This window comes from Lonchura striata, chromosome 3 (genome assembly GCF_050655825.1).
Source record: "Lonchura striata isolate lonStrDom1 chromosome 3, ASM5065582v1, whole genome shotgun sequence".
Classification (NCBI taxonomy): Eukaryota; Metazoa; Chordata; class Aves; order Passeriformes; family Estrildidae; genus Lonchura; species Lonchura striata.
In genome coordinates, this window is record NC_140705.1 from 64,928,880 (window position 1) to 64,950,197 (window position 21,318).

Below are 21,318 nucleotides of genomic sequence, written 5' to 3' on the forward strand. Positions count from 1 at the left end.
TTAAAGAAAATACAATCACACTAAAAGAGAAACTCCAAAAGTTTTATTAAGATTTCAACAGACATTGAAAAAAATTGCATAATGATTGAAAACATAATATTTTAAACAAAGTAGCAATGTGGTATCAAGTAAAAGAAAGTCTGGAACAGCTGTCTATGTATGCTGTATGGAACATGTACCAGGAAAGGGATATGAAATTTTTAAAATTCAAGGGTAAATGTGAACAGGTCACATTTTGATAGACTGACTATACACCATAGATGTTTTACAAACTGCATAGCAGTGTAAAAAAAAAAAAGTTTTATCCTAAGTATACTGTATTTCTGCATTTGGAGCAGTTTACAAGGCAGATATGTTGCTTACAACATTGATATTTTAATAGCTCTGGATTCTCATAAAAAATAAACTAATTTAACAAAAAAGCCTGTATCTACATTTGAAAATAAAAGTGCATGTATTGAGAAATAGTGTTACTTCTTAAAAAGAGTACTTTAAAAATTCATTTTAATAGACCAACAACTGATGATACTTTAAATGCAGTTCTGCACTGTGCTACAAGCGAGGTTCTAACACCAGTTCCTCTACCTGAACATCCTCTTTTCCATAAGCACCAAGACACGTGCCTGCCTACCATATTTATCAGGGTTCTGGGAATTTACAAAGAATGCAGAGTACCAAAACCACCACATTGCTCACTAAAAAATACCAGTAACCCAAGACAGATGTTTTGAAGTAGATTTAGCCATAAATGCAAGCATTATCTCCTCAACTTTCAGGATCCTTCCAGTCACGCAATTACTTTTAAACACTGGAGAGCAGCAGCATGGAGCCATTAGAGCTGAAAGACAAGAACTGATGAAAGTTGTCTCCTGCCTAGTACTGAAGAATTTGTGGGTAATGAGCATTTCAATACATTTGAAGAACCAGGCTGGGAGTGTAAGATTCCTACCTAAAACCCAGTTGGTATAGTCAGATCTGTACCTGAATCTAGATGCTCCTTTCCAGATAACTGTGGTAACAGCTAAGAATTACTGCAAATGTTGCTAACTTCTGTAGACGGTTTACTCCTTTCTTCTGATTACACAACAAAGAAGAGAAGTTGGGGTGAGTTTGAAGAGGCAAAACTTCTATTTGAGTTCTTATAATTTCAACTCATGGCACTGAAGAACTAGGTTTCTTTTTGGTTTTCTGTTTTGTTTTTTTTTTTTTTCTGGGCACCTGTAGCACTCTGAATAGAAAAAAAAGGCAGTGAATGTTTAGCTGGACTGAATCCAGAATGGGAAATGCACAGATACCAAAGCTGTGAACTACAGCCAGATTAACCTTAAACAAGTGTCTGGTACAGAAATTACAAGTAATAAATTTAGCCATTTTTGTAAACATCTCCTCCTTACTAATCTTTTTTTTCCCTGTAATGGAAATACACACTGTATTTCATTGTTCCAAGCTCTAGTCTGTTTCTGTTTTAGTTTTGTGGCACAGTTGCTAAGTGCAACAGGCTAGAGACACTGACAGTAATACAAACAAGCTGGAAAGTCAGTTCAAGTTACTAAAGTTTTGCCGTACTAGGCCATTTTTCATAGCATGTATTCTCTGTTCACAAACACTTCGTACGATCTTTTCTTATGGAAGACTGGAAGCAAATTGGAGTTACTGGTTTAACAAATGTGGATTAACGTAACATTTCTGATATGCCTTATGCAATTAACAAATCATGTCTCATCTTATGAAGATGATACATTTGCTATACATACCAGTAATTTAAAATGCTCCTTAAAAAAGCAGCATTTTTATAGAGTAATTAACAGAAAAGGAGACAATACATGTCACAATACCACAGAACAAGTAAAGCCCTTTCATTAGCTGCACTATAAATTCGTAACTGTTTGTCACATACTTTGAATTTCTGACTGCTCAAGCAATTTAACCCTCAGCCAACTGCAGGACAAGGAAAAATGTTCTGAACATTTGACATTGATATCATTTTAGGTGTGAGAGTAAAAACTAGTATTCCATTGTTTTAGCTCTAAAAGTTTTGCTCCCAGAAGTAAAACAACTGTTAAGAGTTCAGAAGAAAAAATAGCAATTGTTGACATGTCAAAACAAAGTTGTACTAAAAATTAAGCTGCTGTAAATCTGAGTTCACTTAGATCATTACTAAAAAAACCTATTTTTAAAAAAAAAAGCTGCTCCTAGATCACCTGTTAACTAGGAAGAGCAGTAGAATACTGATTTCATGAGAAAAAATGTGCTTAAAAGCTGTGTTTGAGACATCTATAATAAAGTTTTGAATTCTTCCTTATCTTTCAAATATTTGGATTATAATTTGTTTCAAAAAACAAAACAAAACAAAACAAAAAAAAAAAAAAGACCAGACACAGAAGGTACAGGATTTGGACAGGACTTTTCTCTCACTACAATTCATTGTTTCCTATCCAAATGCGGATACCATTTAGAGGCTATTTTTGAAATGTTATCAGTCAACAGCTACATGGGCACCAGTGAATCAGAAAACACACCTTAGGATTTTGTTCTTAAATTACATAAGTTAGATAAAACTACCCTGTCCAGCAAGTTCCGAATTTTTCAAACGTTAAGGCAAGTTTCATTACTTTCCAGCTAAACAGTATTATAAAAAATAAATGTCACTTCAAACCTTATATACACAGTGACAGAGTAGATTTAGCTAGAAAGTATCTTTAGTACATTAATAAAGTGTCTCATAATATTACCGAGGTTATATCAGGTGCTTGAGTGTATGTGCAATTGGAGTGGCTGCAGTACTTAAAGTACTGGTTTCAAAACAGAGCGCAGTGACCGTCCCTCCTTGGTGAGCTCTCGAGTCACACACATGCATGGCAGTGGCACAGCCTCCTCTCTTCTCTCCACAGCATTGTAGCTACACTTCTTCAAGTGGTCAGCCATGCTCACGATGTCAGCAAACTTCCACTCATTGACTGTACAAAAGGCTGTACTGAAGCGCCAAACCTAGGAAATAAGCTGCACTTAGGCTCACAGTGTTTTAAGATACTTGAACTCAGAGCAGAAAGTTACACCCTTGTGCTATAGAACTTTCAGGTAATAATGTTGTCAAAACCACATACTAAAAATCAACATGACAAAAATACACTATACAGAACTCAGTATTGTTTGTCTCAGGCTGATTCAGACTCTAAGACAACTCTGGACACTGGGAAGAAACAAAGGCAATATTTTTTGTGTCCACAAAATAGATACAATCAGAAGTTAAATTACAAGGTATTTAAGACCAGCCATAACAGTTTGTGTCTTAGCAACTTCTGCAGCTCCAAGTGAGTGCTGCAAATACTCTGCAGTTTTGGGTGGGGAGAACGGTAAAAACTGTATTACACAAAGGTCATCCTAAGGTTTTAAATTGTTACAATAATTAAGGCATTCAGTACCAAGGCAATAGATACGATCTCAACAGGTTTGAAAAAAAAATTGCTGTAAAACCTACACAGGCAAGAAAATCAAACTTTGTATGCAGCTTCCCCACTTCTATGGCCTATTGATCTTAAAGCAAATCATGAAGTAATCTTATAACATTTTAACTAGAAATAATGGAAGTTAATTTACTTACATGCAACAAAAACTATACAGACACTACTTCTATTTCTCCAAGTGTGGAGAAGACTGAGACAACCTTCTGCAATTTTCACGTTTTCTATACAACAATCTCTTTCTTGTAAGGTTATTATACCAAAATCCAGTAGTAACAGGCATAATATTAAGAGAAAAATCAGAAATAGGACCAATATACTTTCCCTTTCACCTTCCAAAAAAAACCCCAAAAAAAAAACCAACTTACCTTTTCTTTTACCTGCCAAGAACTTCCTTCTGGGCACTTTCTCTTCTCCCAAAGCAGTATCACCATTCCACGTGCTTGAAGTAAGCTTCCACACACATCTCTCATTAAACGTGACACTCTTGAAAGCTGACATAAACTAAAGCCGTCTAGAAAACTAGCAATATGCTGCAGCACCTCAAAAGGTAGACTACTCAGATGGTCATTGTGTAGTCCAATTAAGCAGCTTTTTGCTGGTTCTACTAATACTGTGGATATACAAGGCTGAACTCCAAATGACCGTAAGTGGCGGTCATGAATAATTTTTGCCCCTTGTGTTGAAGGGCAAAACCTTCGTTGAGAATATGTGCACCCATAATATGCTAAAGGACACCTCTGCTCCATCCAGCCATTAAGGCCAGCATGAATGTCTCCATGCACATTCTTAAAATGTGATGAAAATTCATTCCTTCTAAACAACTGTCCACAAACAAATGTAAACATTGAACGCTGTTTTGTTTGGTATCTAGCCACATATTCCAATACCAAATCCAATCCAAGGGTCTGGAATGGACTTGGATTTGAGAGCTGTGGGTTGGCATGATCACATGCAGAAGCTGAAGCTATTTCCCCCACCATTGTATTTGTGGCCAGTATAGCAGATGGGAGAGAAAATGTTTGGGTCCCAAAGTCAACATGATACACATCAACAGCGCGACTTTCTGATATCCCCCTACCTCCGGGAGAATCTCCTAGGCAAAACAACAGAGCTGCAGTGATTAGATCGATTCCCTGAAGACCCATAGGATCTTCTGTTATCTCCAAATCTGATGTATCAACAGCTTTGTCTTCTTTTGGTGTTGACCAATAATGGTTAACAAGGAATCTGTATGATCGATGCCGTAAAAGTGAAAATGCATCTATGTTTCTCAGTCTTTCTTGCTCTACTTGTCTCTCTAACATTTCTTCTTCATTAGCATTATGGGGAAGTAGTACATGACTAGCATTGCCATTAACTAAGTGATCAGCTGGTGTTGCTTCAACTTGTGCTGTTACAGGGCAGGAGCTGCAAGACTGTAATGCTTCATCCTCATGAGATGCAGTACATTCACCATTTGCTACACTAGACGGCTTTGAATTTGATACACCAAGATCTTCACTGTGGTCCAACACCTTTGAACATTCATTTTCTACATGAAAGCCATTACACAGAAGAGAGGAGTTACTGAGGTTTAGATTTAAGTCGTGGTTTTGCACTACATCATAACAAATATCACAAGAACCATTTTGCTCTGTTTGTGAATTTTGACTCACGCTATCAAAGTTAATTCCCCCAACCGCTCCTACATCTTCATCTGGATTTTCAGAGTCAGACTTTTTATCCTGAATAATGCCACTAGAAGCTTGTTCTTTAATCTTGGGATCTTCTTTCATTTCATGTGGTGAAATACAGTGGTTTGAACTTAACATACCAATGTCCCTTGTAGCAGTGTTCAGGATATCCAGAGCAGCAGCTAAACTCCTTGTTGTTTCTACAGTAGCTTGATAAAGTGCACCATAGGACTCTTCATCTACAGGCATCAAACCATTGGTATGCACTGTATCAGGGGCACTTGATTTGACAGAGGTTTGCTCTCTGGATTCTGGTATTTGATCACCTGCTTTTGACATCATAGTTGCTACTTTAAGTGATTCTAATAACATGCGCTGGTCTTGAAGAGCTAAAGCCATATCTAGCTGCTCCACTTCATCAACATCTTTACTCAGGTTTTCATAAGATTTTCGGTCAGCATAACTGACTGGCCATCTATTCCACTCCATGGTACAACATACCACACTTGCAGGACAAACTTCTAGATGATCAGCAATTTTATTTCGGGCTACTATGAAGGGACATCCAAAGCCACTATTCAAACAAGGCACTCTTTCAAGTGGACATAACATGCGATGTTCCTCAGCTTTACATGAGTGAAAAACTGCTCCACAAACCAGGGGGCAGCCAATCAAATCACAGGAAATGCCCGGCTCTGGTCTGGTCATACAACGACGGCTGACACAGTTCACACAGTGTAAGTGTTGCTGATGTTCCTCCATGACTGTAAATCCAACTCTGAGTAAAGAGAAAGGAGACAGCAGAATAAATAAAATATTGACTCAATATTGTTAATATTTACTAGCTACTGTTGATCAGTAGACATTTTAAGAAAACAAGTAACATCCTCTTTCAAAGAAATGCTGTTTAAAAGTTAAGCTGAAAATTAAAAATACATATTTGTATCAGAGCCCAGAACATAGTCTATGTATTTATTTACCAGGTCTAATATATGCAACTTAAGTAAAAATGTTGTATAATCCTTCACTGTGGAATAGCCCCTTTTCTCTGCTCATTGCAAAAAGATCATTCCATGAAAAACAAAGCATGACCTTTGACTAACTATATAACCAACTACTTGTAGCCAACAACAATTATAAATTATATAATTGCACAGAGACAAAATAAAGGAAACCAGATTCATCCTCATGTCCAATTCTCTAAATTAAACAGAGGCTGCCTGCTCCCACCTAAGCGCTGGCACCCTCTTCTTGCATGCTGCTTAAGGCAATCTGCAGCCTTCAAGTGAGCATCTCGATTCCATGCCATGTCACATTCTCTCCCCACTCCCTGCTTCTGACAGCCTGCAGTCCTTTACAACAGCTCTTCACTTTTTCTTCATCTAAAGCATACAGCCCTTCCCTTTATTTTCTACAGTAGTTGTTGTACAATGGTAGCAAATAATACTACATAATTACAGTACATATTAAATAAGTCCTTTTATTTCACTGAAAACATTTACATAAAACTTGAGTTGCCTATGTCCACTTCAACCCACAAAAGGTATTTTTTTCATGCATCCCATTGCTGCTGCTCTGATCACAATACCAGGAATTCAAAGTGTAAGGGTATCAACAACTCTGCATAACAAGGCCAAACAGCAGTAAAAATCAAAATACATATACATCCATGGTGCAATCTAAAACAATACATTGACACCAACAAAAAAAAACTCAATTGTTGAAGAAAAATAAATAAAAAACGAAGAAAAAAGAAAAAAAAAAAGAAGTGTAAACTTTGTGTCTTTGTATCATACTTTAGTATGAGAAAGTCTGGAACTGCTGTCCAGCTGGAGTGCAGGCCCACACATGTTACCAAGCTCTCCCCTACACTCTTACAAACTCCCTCTCAGAAGTGATATCAGTACAGATTAAAGTTCAGAGGTATCAGTGAATGACTTGTACAGAGCCAAACCTCAAAAAATATTGTTTCAAATATACATAGCTCATTCCATCTTTTCCTTACTCCCCCCAGCAATTTTCTTGAGAAATAAAATGCTCAAAGAATTTAAGATTAATAAAAATGGTTCCTTATTCTGCTAACAAGTGCTCTCACGCATTGTCTTTAACTAAACACTTCAGGTTTAATGCATTAAACCTTCTTAAAATTACTCTAAACTATAAAAAGCAAACTGTTTCTCTTGAAACTGAAGGCAAAAGAAAACAAAAGTGCATTTTAGACACTCCACCTTAAATAACTTAAAGCGTTTAAACAGAAATATATATGCAACACTTCACTCACTTGTATTCTTTTATAATGCTTTGAAATTCATGCCAACTTTAAGTAGCAATCAGTCCTCATCCCCCCATGCGTTGTAATTTGGATTACTTAAATATTTTAGCCACCCACTCTCCTGAACACTTTTAACAAAAAGGCGTATGTGCTACACTTAGCAGGCAAAACACAGCTGAATTTCCCCACCACCTTACCTTATATACTGAGTAACAGTAAGTTTCAAATAAATTGTCAAGCGTATCAGTCATAGGACTCAGTGACTGACTTGTTCCACATTTTTTCAAACACCTCGGGCACACAACCTGCTTTTGACTTGAAATTAAGTCAGATAGCATCTACTACAAAGAAATTAAACATGTTCAATAAATAATAGAAAAATTATTTGACTTCTCTGAAAATAATTTTAGTTCTTCCAGCAAAGCCTTCTCCTGAGTAATTCTTGCCAAATAATGTGGCCTGTTGCTAGAAAATCTCAGAAATCTCCATCAATACTGAAACCAAACTACTTCTCCTCAAGTTAACAGATAGAACAGAGATCAAAAGTAAGCTCTCAGGTTATGTGTGTTTTTTAAAGTGCATAAGACAAAATGGAAATAGCACTGAAAAAGACAATTGCTAGTTTATAATGACAGCGCCTTTAGAGAGCCCAGCCCCTGTTTCATCTATCTAAACCAAGTCCTGCTCCCATAAAGCAACAATCTGCTCACTTTAAGCTGGCCAGAAGTGAGCCACTGGGAGAGCAGCATGTGGGTGTGTTCAGTACACAGGGCACGAGTACCTATGACTCTCTTAGGACAATGTGTTGCTGACTGGGCTCAGCTGCACAGGTCTCACCTGCCCAGGAGGGTACCCAAGATGATCTCTGCTTCACTATGAGTGTTATGGATGTTCTCACCCTATCGAGTGGCTTCACCATCCACTTGACAGTACCCCAGGTGAAAAGCGAGCCCTCATGTCATGAGCTGCCAATGCCCTTTCCCACAGGATGGAAAAGCTGGGCACAGTCTGACAGCAGCCCTGTCAGTGCTGTCAAGACTCACAGGATGCCCACAGGAGCGGGTGTGTTCCACAGCAGCGAGGGCAGGCCTGGGCTGCCCTGCGAGCTGCCACCGCATGGCTCCGCACTGGGCACAGCCCGGCGCGTGGAGCGGGTGCAGACACACGTCCTTTCCAGACCCTCATGGTTGCCCATAGCCCATTCCATACTGACTGTGACAACTGGACTTCAGTGGGAAATTTCACGTCAACACCATCAGATCATGTCAAGATGTGTCGCATGACAGCAATCTGGGCCAAACTTTTACTGATTTTGGGCAAAGGGGATAAGCCACCTTCACTTAACCCAGAAAGGGGACACATGTCAATTATGCTGGAAAAATAGCACACACTGCTAAGCCAGCACTATTCTACTGCTTCCAGGCCAAAGCTGGACCACATGCAGCAGCTCAGAACACAGTCAAACTGAGCTCGTGTTTGCCTGTACCATTTCTGGAGACATACCCTAAATTAGTCAACCATCATTAAATGGTTGACCAAATTAAACTCATCTTTAAATAGCCTGAGCTTACACAGAACATTCTATTAAGACAGTAAAACATCCTCCTCCCCAGCACACTATCTTGGTCTATACAAGTCAGATTGTGAAACCTGAGTTGCATAATGATACTGGCTTTTTTCAGGCTCCTGAACTCCTTTCACTCATAAGCTAATATTCATCAAAACTTAATTATTTCATATAAAAAAATGACCTTTCAAAGTAAGAAGGAAACAAAATCTGGTGAAAACATCAAATATCACTAACAGACAAAGCCAAAGCTGACACTAAAAGACCAAGTCTTACCAATAGCTAGATGCAAATTTACTCTATTACAGATGCTTCAGGCTGGTTTCATCAAGAAACAGTTATGCATAAAATCACACAGCTAAAGCAACTTATTCTCTCAGTTTCTATAAATAAGAATTTTACTGGTTACCAAGAGCTTGATATTAGTTGCCATTTATCTTAAAATTCAAATCCTTTGGCCCATTTTCTAAACATGTAATTTAAAATATCTTCAGACATCAGTAGACCATCAGCAGCACATTCACTAAAATTCTGCATTCTGATTACAAGCCTTAACTCTTCAGCACCTCCTGCAAATTTTCAATTTAGTCAGAATGTTGCATTTTATTTAGCAATTACTACAAAGTCTCTTTAAATATATTAAGTGTCCTTTTATGCATTTTTAATTTTAATACTTGAGCTTCAAATTCAACAGCTGTTTTGGGTAGTCAGCGAGTTCCTGGACTGCTTGAACTACTTTAGGCTTCTAATATAATTCAATTCTTGAATTGCAAATTAAGTCCAAAGGAAAAAAAAAAAATGACCCTATCAAACTGGTAAAATAAATAGATAACACCTCAAGAATTAGCACACTGATTAATCAGCAAATGACCATGACTCACTCTATTTTGTAAGCTAACTTTGTAAAGCACAGAACTTAGCACCTCTTTTATTCATAGATTAAGAGCATTCACATATGAATAATTTCCCATTACAGAACCTCGACCAATATATCATTAGTACTATACTGAAAACAAGAACCACCCTCTTCCCAAATACTGCTTTGTAAAGAAAAAACCTGCTGGGTAAAGGGGAGATAGAGAAAATTCTCCCTGGAGGTAACAAGTCCTTTTATTTCCTCTAATACAGCAAACTGAAAGGGCTAACAAAGAAGGTCATTGCTGACACAAAGAAAAATACCTGATGTTAAAACACCAATATTAACAGAATTATATCCCACTGTGTTCCTTGTCACAATATGGTCAGAAGATAGTGTCAGATCAATGACTACAGCAAGAATGAACAGCTGTCCTTTTCTGATAATGTAGTGTCAGCAACCAGCTTCAGTTCCTTCAGTTCAGGGTGCTGAAGTACATACACTTGACTGTTACTAGCAGAGAAACCTAAAAATACATCCCGTTCCAGTGAGGTGACCACTGCTCTCAGAATTTGTGCCATCACTTGATGTTATTGTACATACTATACAGTCAGCTGACTAAATCAGCCAGAACATGCTTTGAAAATCTGTCATAATTAAAAGGATTAAAATTCCAGCTGCTACAGCCACGTGATTTCCAGTTGCTGTTGTAACACAAACATTAAAATAGCATAATAAGGGTTTCAGACACACACAATGCTTCAGCTGCAAGTGCAAGCTCTCACTTTCCTCTATACCACAAAAACTGTACTTAGTATTATCAAACCCAAAGCCTGCTTGCTCACTCTCTTCTATATTAATTCTTTGGGACCAATAAGACAGGAAATCACAGGAACCATTGCTGCTATTGGAGCCCTCCATTACACAGCTCCTTATTATTCATCCAACCTATGAAGCTCAACTACCTTTAAGACTCTTCTATCAAATTCAACTGATTAGACCAACAGGTTCTTGAACTACTGCTTCAAGGAAGTAGAAGACTAGAGACACACAAGCTGAACTACAGGTTTAAACTCCCAGGAGCATCCAAATTCACCCACAAGCAAATACATATAAACTATACTAAAAAATTCCCTTTTGTTTTGGGCACTGCAGAAGTGAAGTTTTAGCTCTTCTATTTTTCAGATGCTGTACTGCATTAGTTATAACTCTGAACTTCATATAGAGTATTAGTAAGCTCTCATCACAGCTTGGCATGACAAAACAATCCTTACAGGCCTGAGAACCAAGGTGATCATCTCAACCTCAGGCCCGAAAAGTATAAACAAAATAAATTGGGGGGAGAGCAAACTAGGGGAGTGTGACTTCATTACCTGAAGCTGTAATTGGACAACTAACCCCTGATATGCAAGTTGACTGAATTTGTATCTGCCAAAAAAATTCGTGACTATCATCCATGGGTATAGACTCTGTGAGGCTCCTGCACTGCCCAAGGTGTATCTGTTAAAGGCCTTTAATAAATTGTCATTTTATTCTCTAACTCTATCTAGCTTCTGTTTGAGGTAGCATCAGAAGAGACAGCGGACTATCTTCCATCATTTTCCCAGCTTTCTCTCAGGAGCTCCTCTTTCAGATGCCAAACATAATTTCTCAACCTTACACAATACTAATTACCACCCCCTACCCCTAAGTTCATCAGGACAACTCTAATTTCTGTTAAAACAAAGTAGACCAGGGAAGCTAAAACTATATTCAAAACAGTTGGATGGATGAGTGTTCACTGCATTCTCAAACATAAATTCATCCACAACAAAGACGAGAGCATCTTCCCTGGCTGGTAGTGACTGCACATACTGAACATACTAGAACGAGTTTACATAAATTTATTGTTAATCACTGAAAACATTAAAAGAGCTCCTATGACTAGGAGCCCAAACTACTATGTAAGCAGGACGCTACTTCAACCATTACCATCATAGACTACAGCTATTATTATGTATTAATACAAAAGAGACAGTAAAACATGACTTTTTGCTGCAAGAAAAAGCCCCTCTTGGGGACACATACTTCTAGAAAGATTCTAGTTTTATCAGTGGTCTAACATCAAAGGAATATATACTAGCTGCTTTTTAAGCATATATCAAGGTTACCTATCCATCTTACAAACAAACCAGACCAAAAAAGAGAAACCTCTAACTACAGCAGAAATCATGAACTCTAGAATTACAGCAAATTGCAATATTTTTTATGTCAACCTTATAAAGAAGATTTTTCCCTGTCTGCCCCTGCCCCAAATATCCTTTCTTCCTAGTGGCAAACCATCTTCCTACCATTCAGAAAAAACAGTGAAATTATTTCCTCCCAAATCACTGCAGCTAAAAAAAAAAAAAAAAAAAAAAAAAATTCAAGGGGAAAAGAGCCAAAGCAAAATACTGCTTTGATTGAAGTGGACCCTCCACTGATGCCCTACCTGTCTAGCTTTGTTACATTTTAGAACAGAAGCTCTGATGAAATGACAGAACACTTTCTTCTATCCCTGTTAAACGAGTTCTAAAAATCAAAAGCAAAACTACCAGGCTTTTCTTTAGAGTACTTTTGTGACAGATCTGCCATGCATTCTTGCTTCCTTGACAGATTTCCCAGAGAAGAAACCCAAAGACCTCAATGTGCCTTTGGCCACACACGGACACAGGACAACCACACGAGGAACAGCTACACTTACTGCATGGCTCAGGCACAAAAGCACTCTACCTGATGAGATGGTGACAGGGCAGAATCAGCTAGAGAGCCAGTAGATTTCATGTGTAAAACACTTCTGAACTTGAACACAGTGTGACTCCTCGATTGCTGCAGATTCTGCAAGAAATGAGATCAGAAGTAAGGTTTCATTTCAGGTGTAGACATTACTTTCTGTATGCACAATCCCCTGAAGAGGTCATGTGCTTACACAGTCTTGGGCTACAAACACTGAAATTTTCTGTAGATTTTATGGGAATATAAACAAGTTTTTAACAGACTTCACAAGTACAACCTAAGTTCTGCCATTTTAGCTTACTGCTAGCTGTTAGTCACACTGGATGGTAACCTAATTACATTTAAGGCTGCAAGAGATTATTAGAAGTTATTATTCTGAGCTACTGCACTTAATTCACTGCTCTGACCACTTCAGGGAAAAAAACCCCAAACTTGTATGAAAGATTGCAACAGCTGGAGAACTAAAATAAATAAAGTTTGATTATTTTACAAACTGCATTTTAGTCTAGTTAAAATTGGTACATCTTCAATCTTCATACATGGAAACTTATTAAGCAGTTGCTTACTATTAAAAAGCTTTTTACTGTAACAAGATGCTTCTTCCATTCTTTCATTCCCAAGGATTACCACTAAAACTTGAGAGAGGTGAAACCGAGGCGATATGCCCCAAGGAACAATGATATTCTTATCCCAGTACGAACTCACAAATCCTCCAGAAAAGCAGGAAAGAAAATAAACTATTTCTCAGTAACCAGAAACAGAACTACTGGGAAAAATAATGCATTCTGTATTACAGTAGATAGTTTTAACCACCCAAATGAAACCAAAAATAAATCCTTCTTACGTAATATTTTAATTCATACATGCTGCTGCCGAAGAATTCCTGACCTCTGCATACTTACAGAATCAGGCCAAACATCTCATTAATATACTGTTTCACATCTTACTATGGGACAAGTTTAACCAGGTCCCATAGCAAAATGTGAGAACAACTTTAAAGTAAATAGACTATGAAAGCAATTTCTCTCCAACATCCTACACTGAAGTGCAATGTCATTAATTATGTCCATATTATTTTTTCTGTTAAAGATACACCCTTGGTAGTAGAAAATGGCCTGACTAATATGTAGCAAAATAGACAGTACAGAAAGGAATTTAACAGACATACCCACAAGGATACCTTATCAGATTACACTGAGGTAGAAATGATGGGAGTTTGTCTCAAAATATTTTGAAAAATTTGAAGTAAAACAAAAATATTTGATAAGACAAAGTTTTAACAACTTTATTCTATTTTCAGGTATTTCCCTTTCTTATCAAATTAAAGACACTTTTTGCAGCACCTGTCAGGCTTTTTCCAAGCTGCTTGGTTTTAAAACCAACAAAACAGTAAAAAAAAAAATAGTTTTAAATAAAACGACTGTCTAAACAAAACCTCACCTATCGCAAACAGTAGACAACAGAAAGCTAGGAATATATCTCATAGTGAGCATGTCATACCAGCTCTTTCAGCATGTTTCTGACATGAATGAAAAACTGGAAAACATGAACATCTTCACTACAAGTTTGTACAGGGTTTTAGGACATACAATTTATTAATCAATTTGTTATCTCTAATTTAATAATTTAGACCACCTTTTACAAATGTCAACAGGCTTGATGTTATTTCTTTTTGCCCAAGGACTCCAGCTGAAGGATCCTATCCAAACACATTCCTTTTCTGGTGACAACAGTGACTCAGACAAAACAAGGTTTTGTAAGAACTTTAAAGCTTTGCCAATAAAGCACACTCCTATAACGATCCTATTTGCAATGAATCTATCACACCAACAAATTTCTCTGTCTAGCAGACTTTTGGAAAACTACAGTTTGAACTAGAGATGTTTCTAAATAGACAAATAAAAGCCTGAACTTCAACAAAACACCTACCTTCCAGCACCTCTGCAGCAAAGTCTGAACCAGGTATCACATTCAGCCTGAACCACTAAGTAAAGTTTTACATGAACAGCTGTAACTACATCACTCAGAAACTTACCTCACCATGCCTCCCTCCTCAAGTCTTAAGTTTAGACCTATCATTTTTTCACCATGATCTCACATTAAGAACTCAGATCAATGTTGGACATTTGGTAAGAAACAACACTATCTACTCAACTGGATGTTATACTGACTGTAGGGGTTTGCAGGGTCCTGAAGCGTCAAACAGCTTTAAAAAAATCACTAAAAGATTATAATAAGACAACAAGTGTCACATCAAAAATTATTAAAAACAGTAGCTTGCAAAGTAAGTCAGAATCTCGAGCTCCCCTGCCATTTTAACTCTCTTGGCCCATTTTAGACTAGTTTATATTACAAGGCTTTTCAGTCTTTTTCCTTCATTCAATATTGAGACTAGACAGTGTCCTGACATTTAGGACAGCTTACACAGATTTCTCTGTAACCATCAATAATGTAAATATTCATTTCTTTGTGGCCAGTTCAGGAATACTAATCACCCCTTATACAAGCTAACCATCTCACTAATAGATACATTATCTTTATTCTCATTATGCAGACAAGGAAACTGAAGGGAAATTGTCACCAGTACAATGATGACTATACATGATTCCCTGCTCCCATCTTTATTCCACTGGATCTCATTTGCCTCCTTTTAGCTAGAGCCCACCAAAGAAATAGGTCTATCAATATGAGAGAAATTTTGCTCCTTTTAGTTCAATTGGACTGAAGGCAAAACAGGGATTTCCTACACTGCTGAAATCTGCAGCAGCCACAAGAACTCATTTAAAAACTAATAACCATATGCTTTCTTCTTCACAAAGTGGTAGACTACACCCTCTGTTGTAGACATTCTTTACAACCTAAAAAACCTGGCTGTACAAAACCAAGCAGAAATCTTGTCCAGAAGCTTTCCAAGCAGATTTTACTTGTTAAATGCAGCACTTATTTTGCCCATTAGACTTCTAACTTTGAAGTAGGAAGCAAGGGAAATATAACCCGAATTTAAGAAGTTAATTGTGTAAATGCAGAATTTGGTGCAAAAGAAAAAATATTCAGTCACCGGAGTAAAAACACTGCTTTTGCATAGCTTTTGCCCATTCTGGTGGGATTCTCCTGTTCCCTAACACCTTCTAACTTTGGATGCAAATGAGAGAAGAGACCCCACAAAAAGTCTCAGCTTGCAATACAATCCCAATTCACTCTCTCTAATCTATTTCTTCTCTCAATTAAACTTGACCACTATGGAGAAATTCCACATAGATATTTACACACATATAGAGTGGAAGACAGAGTAAAGCTGCCAGTGCATTTTTCAGTATTCCAGTTACTCGGCTTGCTTACCAACAAAGTTCTTCTAATATTTTTTGTACTTCTGAGAGAGGGGTGCAGAGAGGAAGGTCATAAATAACTGACATCCTCCTCAAACTGGATGAATGCACCTTAACCCCTCCAAATCACAGCACAAGGTGTATCACATCAACGTGAAGCAGAGGGCAGCAGGTTTCCAAGTAAAGGACTTAACCATCAAGTACTCCACACAAATTCTAGATAAAGTAGAGGAGATATCTTGCCTTAAGTGCTAGCACAAGCAAGGTGAGGCTGTTACTTCACGGGCACTGGGTTTGGACTAGTATGCTAAAACTTCTCTGGCATTATTAACAAAACAATCACCAAAAGGCAAACAAGGATTATAAAAAGCTCCTCAGCCAAATCCGAGTAGAGCTTTGCAGAACAAAAGAAAGCCACCTCTCCAGCCCACGGGTTATTTCCCTCAAGAATTTGGAAGACCTGCTGCGAACAACAGCGACGCTAGAACTTTTGGAAGAGAGGCCACAGAACTGTTCCAAGACGCGAGCCGTTCAACAAGCTGCTGTCATCTCCCTGTATGCTTCTGATTGCCGGGGGTTACAGGAGTACAACCACGCAACCCTCGTTACCTGCATAAAGAAGGGAAACAAAGGCTCCACCGCACGTCAAAAAAATGCCAGTAAAAAAAGGGACTGAGAGAAGAGAGAAAACATCACCTCTTGCACGGTCTGAGCACATCCACTCGAAATAACACAAACACGGGGGATTAGAGAAGGATTTCAGCAACACCTCTGGATTATTTGCTCTCTTCCCCCTCCTTTCAGGCAGAAAGGCGACTCTCCGACTGCGGGCGCCACAGCCCCCGGCAGCCCCCGGCCCTACGCCCTTCCCACGTGCAATCGCGACACCCGCGAGCGCTGGCAGCGCGGCGGGGTCCGAGGAAGCGGCGGCGGCACAGCCCGGTGCGCGCCGCCCGTGGGCCCGGCACGCACCCGGCGCTCCGGGCCCCGCGGGGCACGGGGGGCGGCGAGGCGGAGGCGGCGCGCCCGAGCCGCGCATCGAGCCCCCGCGGCCTCTTCCCACCGCGACCTGTCAGGGGCGCGGCGGGGCGGCGCCGCCGGGCGCTCGGGCCCCCGCCGGGCCGCCATTTGTTTACCGCCCGGCTGCCGGGCAGCGGGCACGGCCCCAGCGGGCCCGGCTCTCCCTGCCACTCGCGGCCAGCAGCGGCGGCTCACCCGTCCCCGTTGCTCCGCAGGCAGGCGAGCAGTCACGACAGCCTGCGCTGCGCCTCGCGCTTCCCGGCCGCGGCCGCCGCACTCGGTGCGCTTCTCCTCGCTTCTCTTCGCTCCGCCTCCGCCGGCCCGGCCGCGCCGCCCGCGGGGCTCCCGGCGCGCCCCCGCCGGCCGCGCGCCAGGGACAGGGACAGCGAGCGCGCGGGCGGGGCGGGGCCGGGGCGCGGGAGCGCGCGCGCGCCGGCGCGGCCCCGCTCCCCCCGGCGGAGGGGGCGGGGTGCCCGGATGTCGCGCGCGCTCCCCCTGCCCCTCGGCGCGCGTGCGCGGCGGCGGCCGCGGGCGGGGGCGGCGTGAGGGGCCGGGGGCGCTGGCGCGGCCCGGCCCTGGCCGGGGGTCACCGCTCCCTCCGGCCGCTCTCCCGAGCCCTCCTGTGCAGGCCGTGGCACGGCGAGCACGGCTGCTGCCTCGGGTCCAGACAGCCCCGCTCCCATCGCCTGGGGCCGATCCCCGCCTGGCTTCCAGCGTGGGTCCACCACCAGCACGATCCATCCTGTAACCGAGGTCACCTTTTCGGGGCCTCTACAGGCACTGGGCCGTGCTAAAGCTGTCACCTCAACAAAACCTTTCCTGCCAGCCAGCACCACAGTACACCTTTTGGTGTTACTGGCAGTGCTTCTCTAACACCTTTCTTGGAGTGTGTCAGAACTGTGCTCCAGAACTTTATTCCCAGAAACAGCCTTGCACCCACACGTGCTGGTTGCTGAGCCTTCCTTTGCAGGTTCTACCCTTCGGCCTGTGGGAGCCAGTCCTTTAAGAGGCTGTAGCTAGGTCGGAGTTATACAGGGTGTTACCCCTGTAAGGGTTCTTATTCCTCATATGCATGCCAGGTTTTATGGGGCTGCAGTGTGTCTTAAGAGTCCTGAGGGGAAAAAAAACAGTTTAATTTAGATCATGCCCTTTCTTCAGAGAGAAAATATTAAATGTATAGCTAGATATGTTGTGGCCACAGAAGATACAGGGCAAGAAGATTAGTTAATTGACAAGAAATTATTTTTTTCTTTAAGCTTCCAGGAAAACCTTGTTGGTCTGCACCCAGCTTTTGAAGACCTTCTTTCCTTGCCATTTGTGTATATTTCTGTTGGAGAGAGGTTATATATGTTTAAGAGCTAGCCAAATAGATCCTCTCAATCTCTGAGCACCTAACCCAAGTGTGAGGCGTAAATAAAAATGTGACTGTTTCAAGTCTGATATTTATCATCTGAGAAGAGTCTTATTTTTCCTTACTCTGAGAGCTCATGAAAGAAAGGTATAAGAGATCATTTCCATTTTAGCTGTGTAAGACAAAATGTAAGATGACCTTAATATTGAGACATCATTGCCAACACTTCCTATAATAAGCACTCTCAGGGTTGCCCCACCCTTATATGGCAGCCTTGATCTTCCTTGATCCTGAGGACAGGCCCTTCTTCCCCTTATAGGTTTGATTATAGGATCTGTATATATTAATCTAGCCAAGTGAGCTCCAGAAGATGGTAGGGATTGGCATCATGACTCAGAGAAGCCAAGCAGAATCGTTTCATCTGCTCATTATATAAATTGCTGGGCAGAATCCATGCAGTCACTGGTTTTCACAACTGCCTCTTACTGGCAGTGCCTGCTGAGGGACAGGTGAGGTTACTCCGCTGCTTACTCTCACCGCAGTGCAGTGTGCTGGCTGGCTGGCTGAGGCATTAATTACATGGGCTGTTGCAGTGCTTTTGTGGCTGGCTGGCTCTGTGCTGGAACTGAGCTTCTACGACAGAAGCAGGGCTTTTTATTTTAATTGCTTCTTTTGAGTGAGGAGAATGAATTTTTGTGGCTTGGACTTCCTTTCTCATACCTCAGCTGAGACTTGTCTGGTCATTAAGGGAACAATCTGGTTTTTCTCTAATGCTTTGGTGAATATACTTGCTTATGGTCCTAGAGCTATCCCATGGTACCCCACCTGACAGTCATCATCATTCTCATGAACTGCTGTTTAAGGTAAACAGGCAGGTTTTAATCATACAATTTGGCTAGTACCACTGACCTACAAACAAAGGACTCTGAGGATTCGCTGGGTGAACCACTGGAGGGGTTATTTTCTACTGGCTTAAATCCAAAATGACTGAAACTTCATTCTGGTTACTCATAAATGGAAAATGAATGGACACGTCTGGTCTGCTATTGTTCTGTACATGACACTGTCACTGAAGCCAACAGGAGAGTGAAGTGTAAATTCTTGAGGCAGTATGATTTGTGTCTTTATCTGAAGTAAAGTCTACATCAAATGCCAAAGCAGTTCCTGAGGTGTGTAAACGATCTCCTGTAAGCGAGGGGCTGTATGTGAAACAAACCACGTTTATGCCTAAGGTTGCGGGTAGTACAATTTGTTTGCTGTCACTTTCTACAAAATGTGAATTATTTAAGCACTTACTAATTTCAAATTTGAACAATCACAGTCACTTTTCACTGATGGGTATTTATGTCTGGAAATTCTTTCAACATGGAGATACAGAGCAGGAAAACAAATTTCAAGTGTTTCCAAAATGCATTTGCAAGTAGATTTACTAATGTGCGAGCGTTCATATTTAGCAGTGTGTAAAAATAAACAGCTGAGATCTGCCCACAAAGCCACATATGCAATTTGCACTACACAGCTTTGACAGCAGGATGTTTCCAAACAACAGTGACCTTAAAATAAGTTTTTTGCAATTCTTGAGCTTGTGTTTTCAACCTAAGCCCATCACAGCACAACTTTAATGCCTTTATGGTTATACCTTTTCAAGGAAAGACTCTCCTGTTTAAAAAGGTGCTTTGTCATTTAAAAAAAATATTATTAAGTAGCCTACAGACTTGAAGTAGCATAGTAATCATAGTAATACCTTTTCTAAAGCTGTTTGACTTGATATTTTAAAATGTCTGGAACATTGATTATAAAAGAAGTTACTTGATAAGCTAATGAATTTTGGGATTTTGTGTTGTTTCATCCTGTACTGTCTGTAGCATAAAAAGGGTTTTTTAGTAGGAAAATCTGCCCTGTGGGGTCACATGTTTCAATGTCAGCATAATTGCCCACCTACCTAGTTACAAACATTAAAGCTGCAGTGGGTGGTTGCCCCAGTTGCTTTGTAGGAATTCTTGGTCCTCTGACTCAGGTGCTGGGATATAAATACTTACAGAATCACAGAATGGTTAGGTTTGGAAGGGTCCTCTGGAGGCCAGATTCACCCAGAGTAGGTTACAGCAGGTTGCATCCAGGCGAGTTTGGAGTATTTCCAGAGAGGGATATTCCACAATCTAAAAAAGTCAGTGAAATTTTACTACTGCCAAATTGTATATAGAAATAAGAAAATTCTATATTGCCTACTGAAAATCACTGTTATGCTTCTAAAGTAAAAGTTGGTTTTACTTTAAAGTAAAAAAGATGGTTTTACTTGGTTTTACAACCAAGACACCCTTGGTTGATTGTAGACCAAGGAGGAAGAGTTTGATTGTTAGAGAAACTAAGCATCACAGTGGTGGTTTTCTAAACAAAAGGAACTCAAAATGATTCAGTGCCAAACACATTCAGGAAACAATTTTCTGGGATATGACATTGCCTTTTCAACTCAGGAGTTGTTTTCATGGGGAAGAGCTGTTTCCAGCCATGTGGATCTCTCCTGTGGTTTCACAGGGGCTTTATCCTGTATGATCCCTCCTCTATGATAGGATGAATCTGTCTTCAGTCTAAAGGGAAAACTGTCCATGATGTTGAGTTGCATCTTCCATTAAGGATGACAGTTAGGTTAGACAGGACTTCAGGACTGAATTGCTCCTAAAGTTGTCTAAGTACAGGTACAGCATAGGCATAGGTAACCTAATGGAATTGTGTCTGATTTGGAGTAATGGAAAAATGGAAAGAGGGCCTCTGACACCACATTTGACAGGAGCTGTGTGAATGGCTGAGTTTTACCTAGCAGCATCAGGAGACCTCTCTGAGCTCATGGCAGGTTTGACTTGGAAGCTGCAGTGCTCAGGAGGATCATTGCATCTCCTGAGCTTAATAGTTCAAAACTGGGTTTTTAGCAGAGCTAGAGTGCCCCATTAAACAAATAAAATAACAGTGACATAACACCTTCACTGGATGTAATTCTCTTTGGCACTAGTAAATTCTTTGTATAGCTACACTTCGGC

At 40.4% G+C, this 21,318-nt stretch overlaps 1 protein-coding gene across 3 annotated transcripts; it reads right to left on the minus strand.

Moving 5' to 3' along the window:
* Positions 1 to 28: 28 nt before the first annotated feature.
* FBXO30 (F-box protein 30) lies at positions 29 to 17,288 on the minus strand. Of its 3 annotated transcripts, none has more exons than XM_021527007.2 (4): positions 17,128 to 17,288; positions 12,584 to 12,688; positions 3,830 to 5,915; positions 29 to 2,988 (listed from the first exon to the last, which is right to left on the minus strand). In XM_021527007.2, exons 3-4 carry the CDS (start codon positions 5,897 to 5,899, stop codon positions 2,785 to 2,787), a joined length of 2,274 nt encoding a protein of 757 aa, XP_021382682.1. In that variant the 5' UTR covers positions 5,900 to 5,915; positions 12,584 to 12,688; positions 17,128 to 17,288; the 3' UTR covers positions 29 to 2,784. The 3 variants fall into 3 exon arrangements, with proteins under 3 accessions (XP_021382682.1, XP_085431485.1, XP_021382683.1); XM_085575359.1 differs by lacking the exon at positions 17,128 to 17,288 and adding an exon at positions 16,609 to 16,866; XM_021527008.2 differs by lacking the exon at positions 12,584 to 12,688.
* Positions 17,289 to 21,318: the final 4,030 nt, after the last annotated feature.

What these genes read in the sequence shown, in the direction of transcription:
- FBXO30 (XM_021527008.2), bottom strand. Translation starts at nt 5,899, where the DNA reads ATGGAGGAACATCAGCAACACTTACACTGTGTGAACTGTGTCAGCCGT. An exon ending in CTTGGCAGGTAAAAGAAAAG is followed by an intron (nt 2,989 to 3,829) that starts GTAAGTTGGTTT and finishes CTTATTTCCTAG; the next exon opens with GTTTGGCGCTTCAGTACAGC.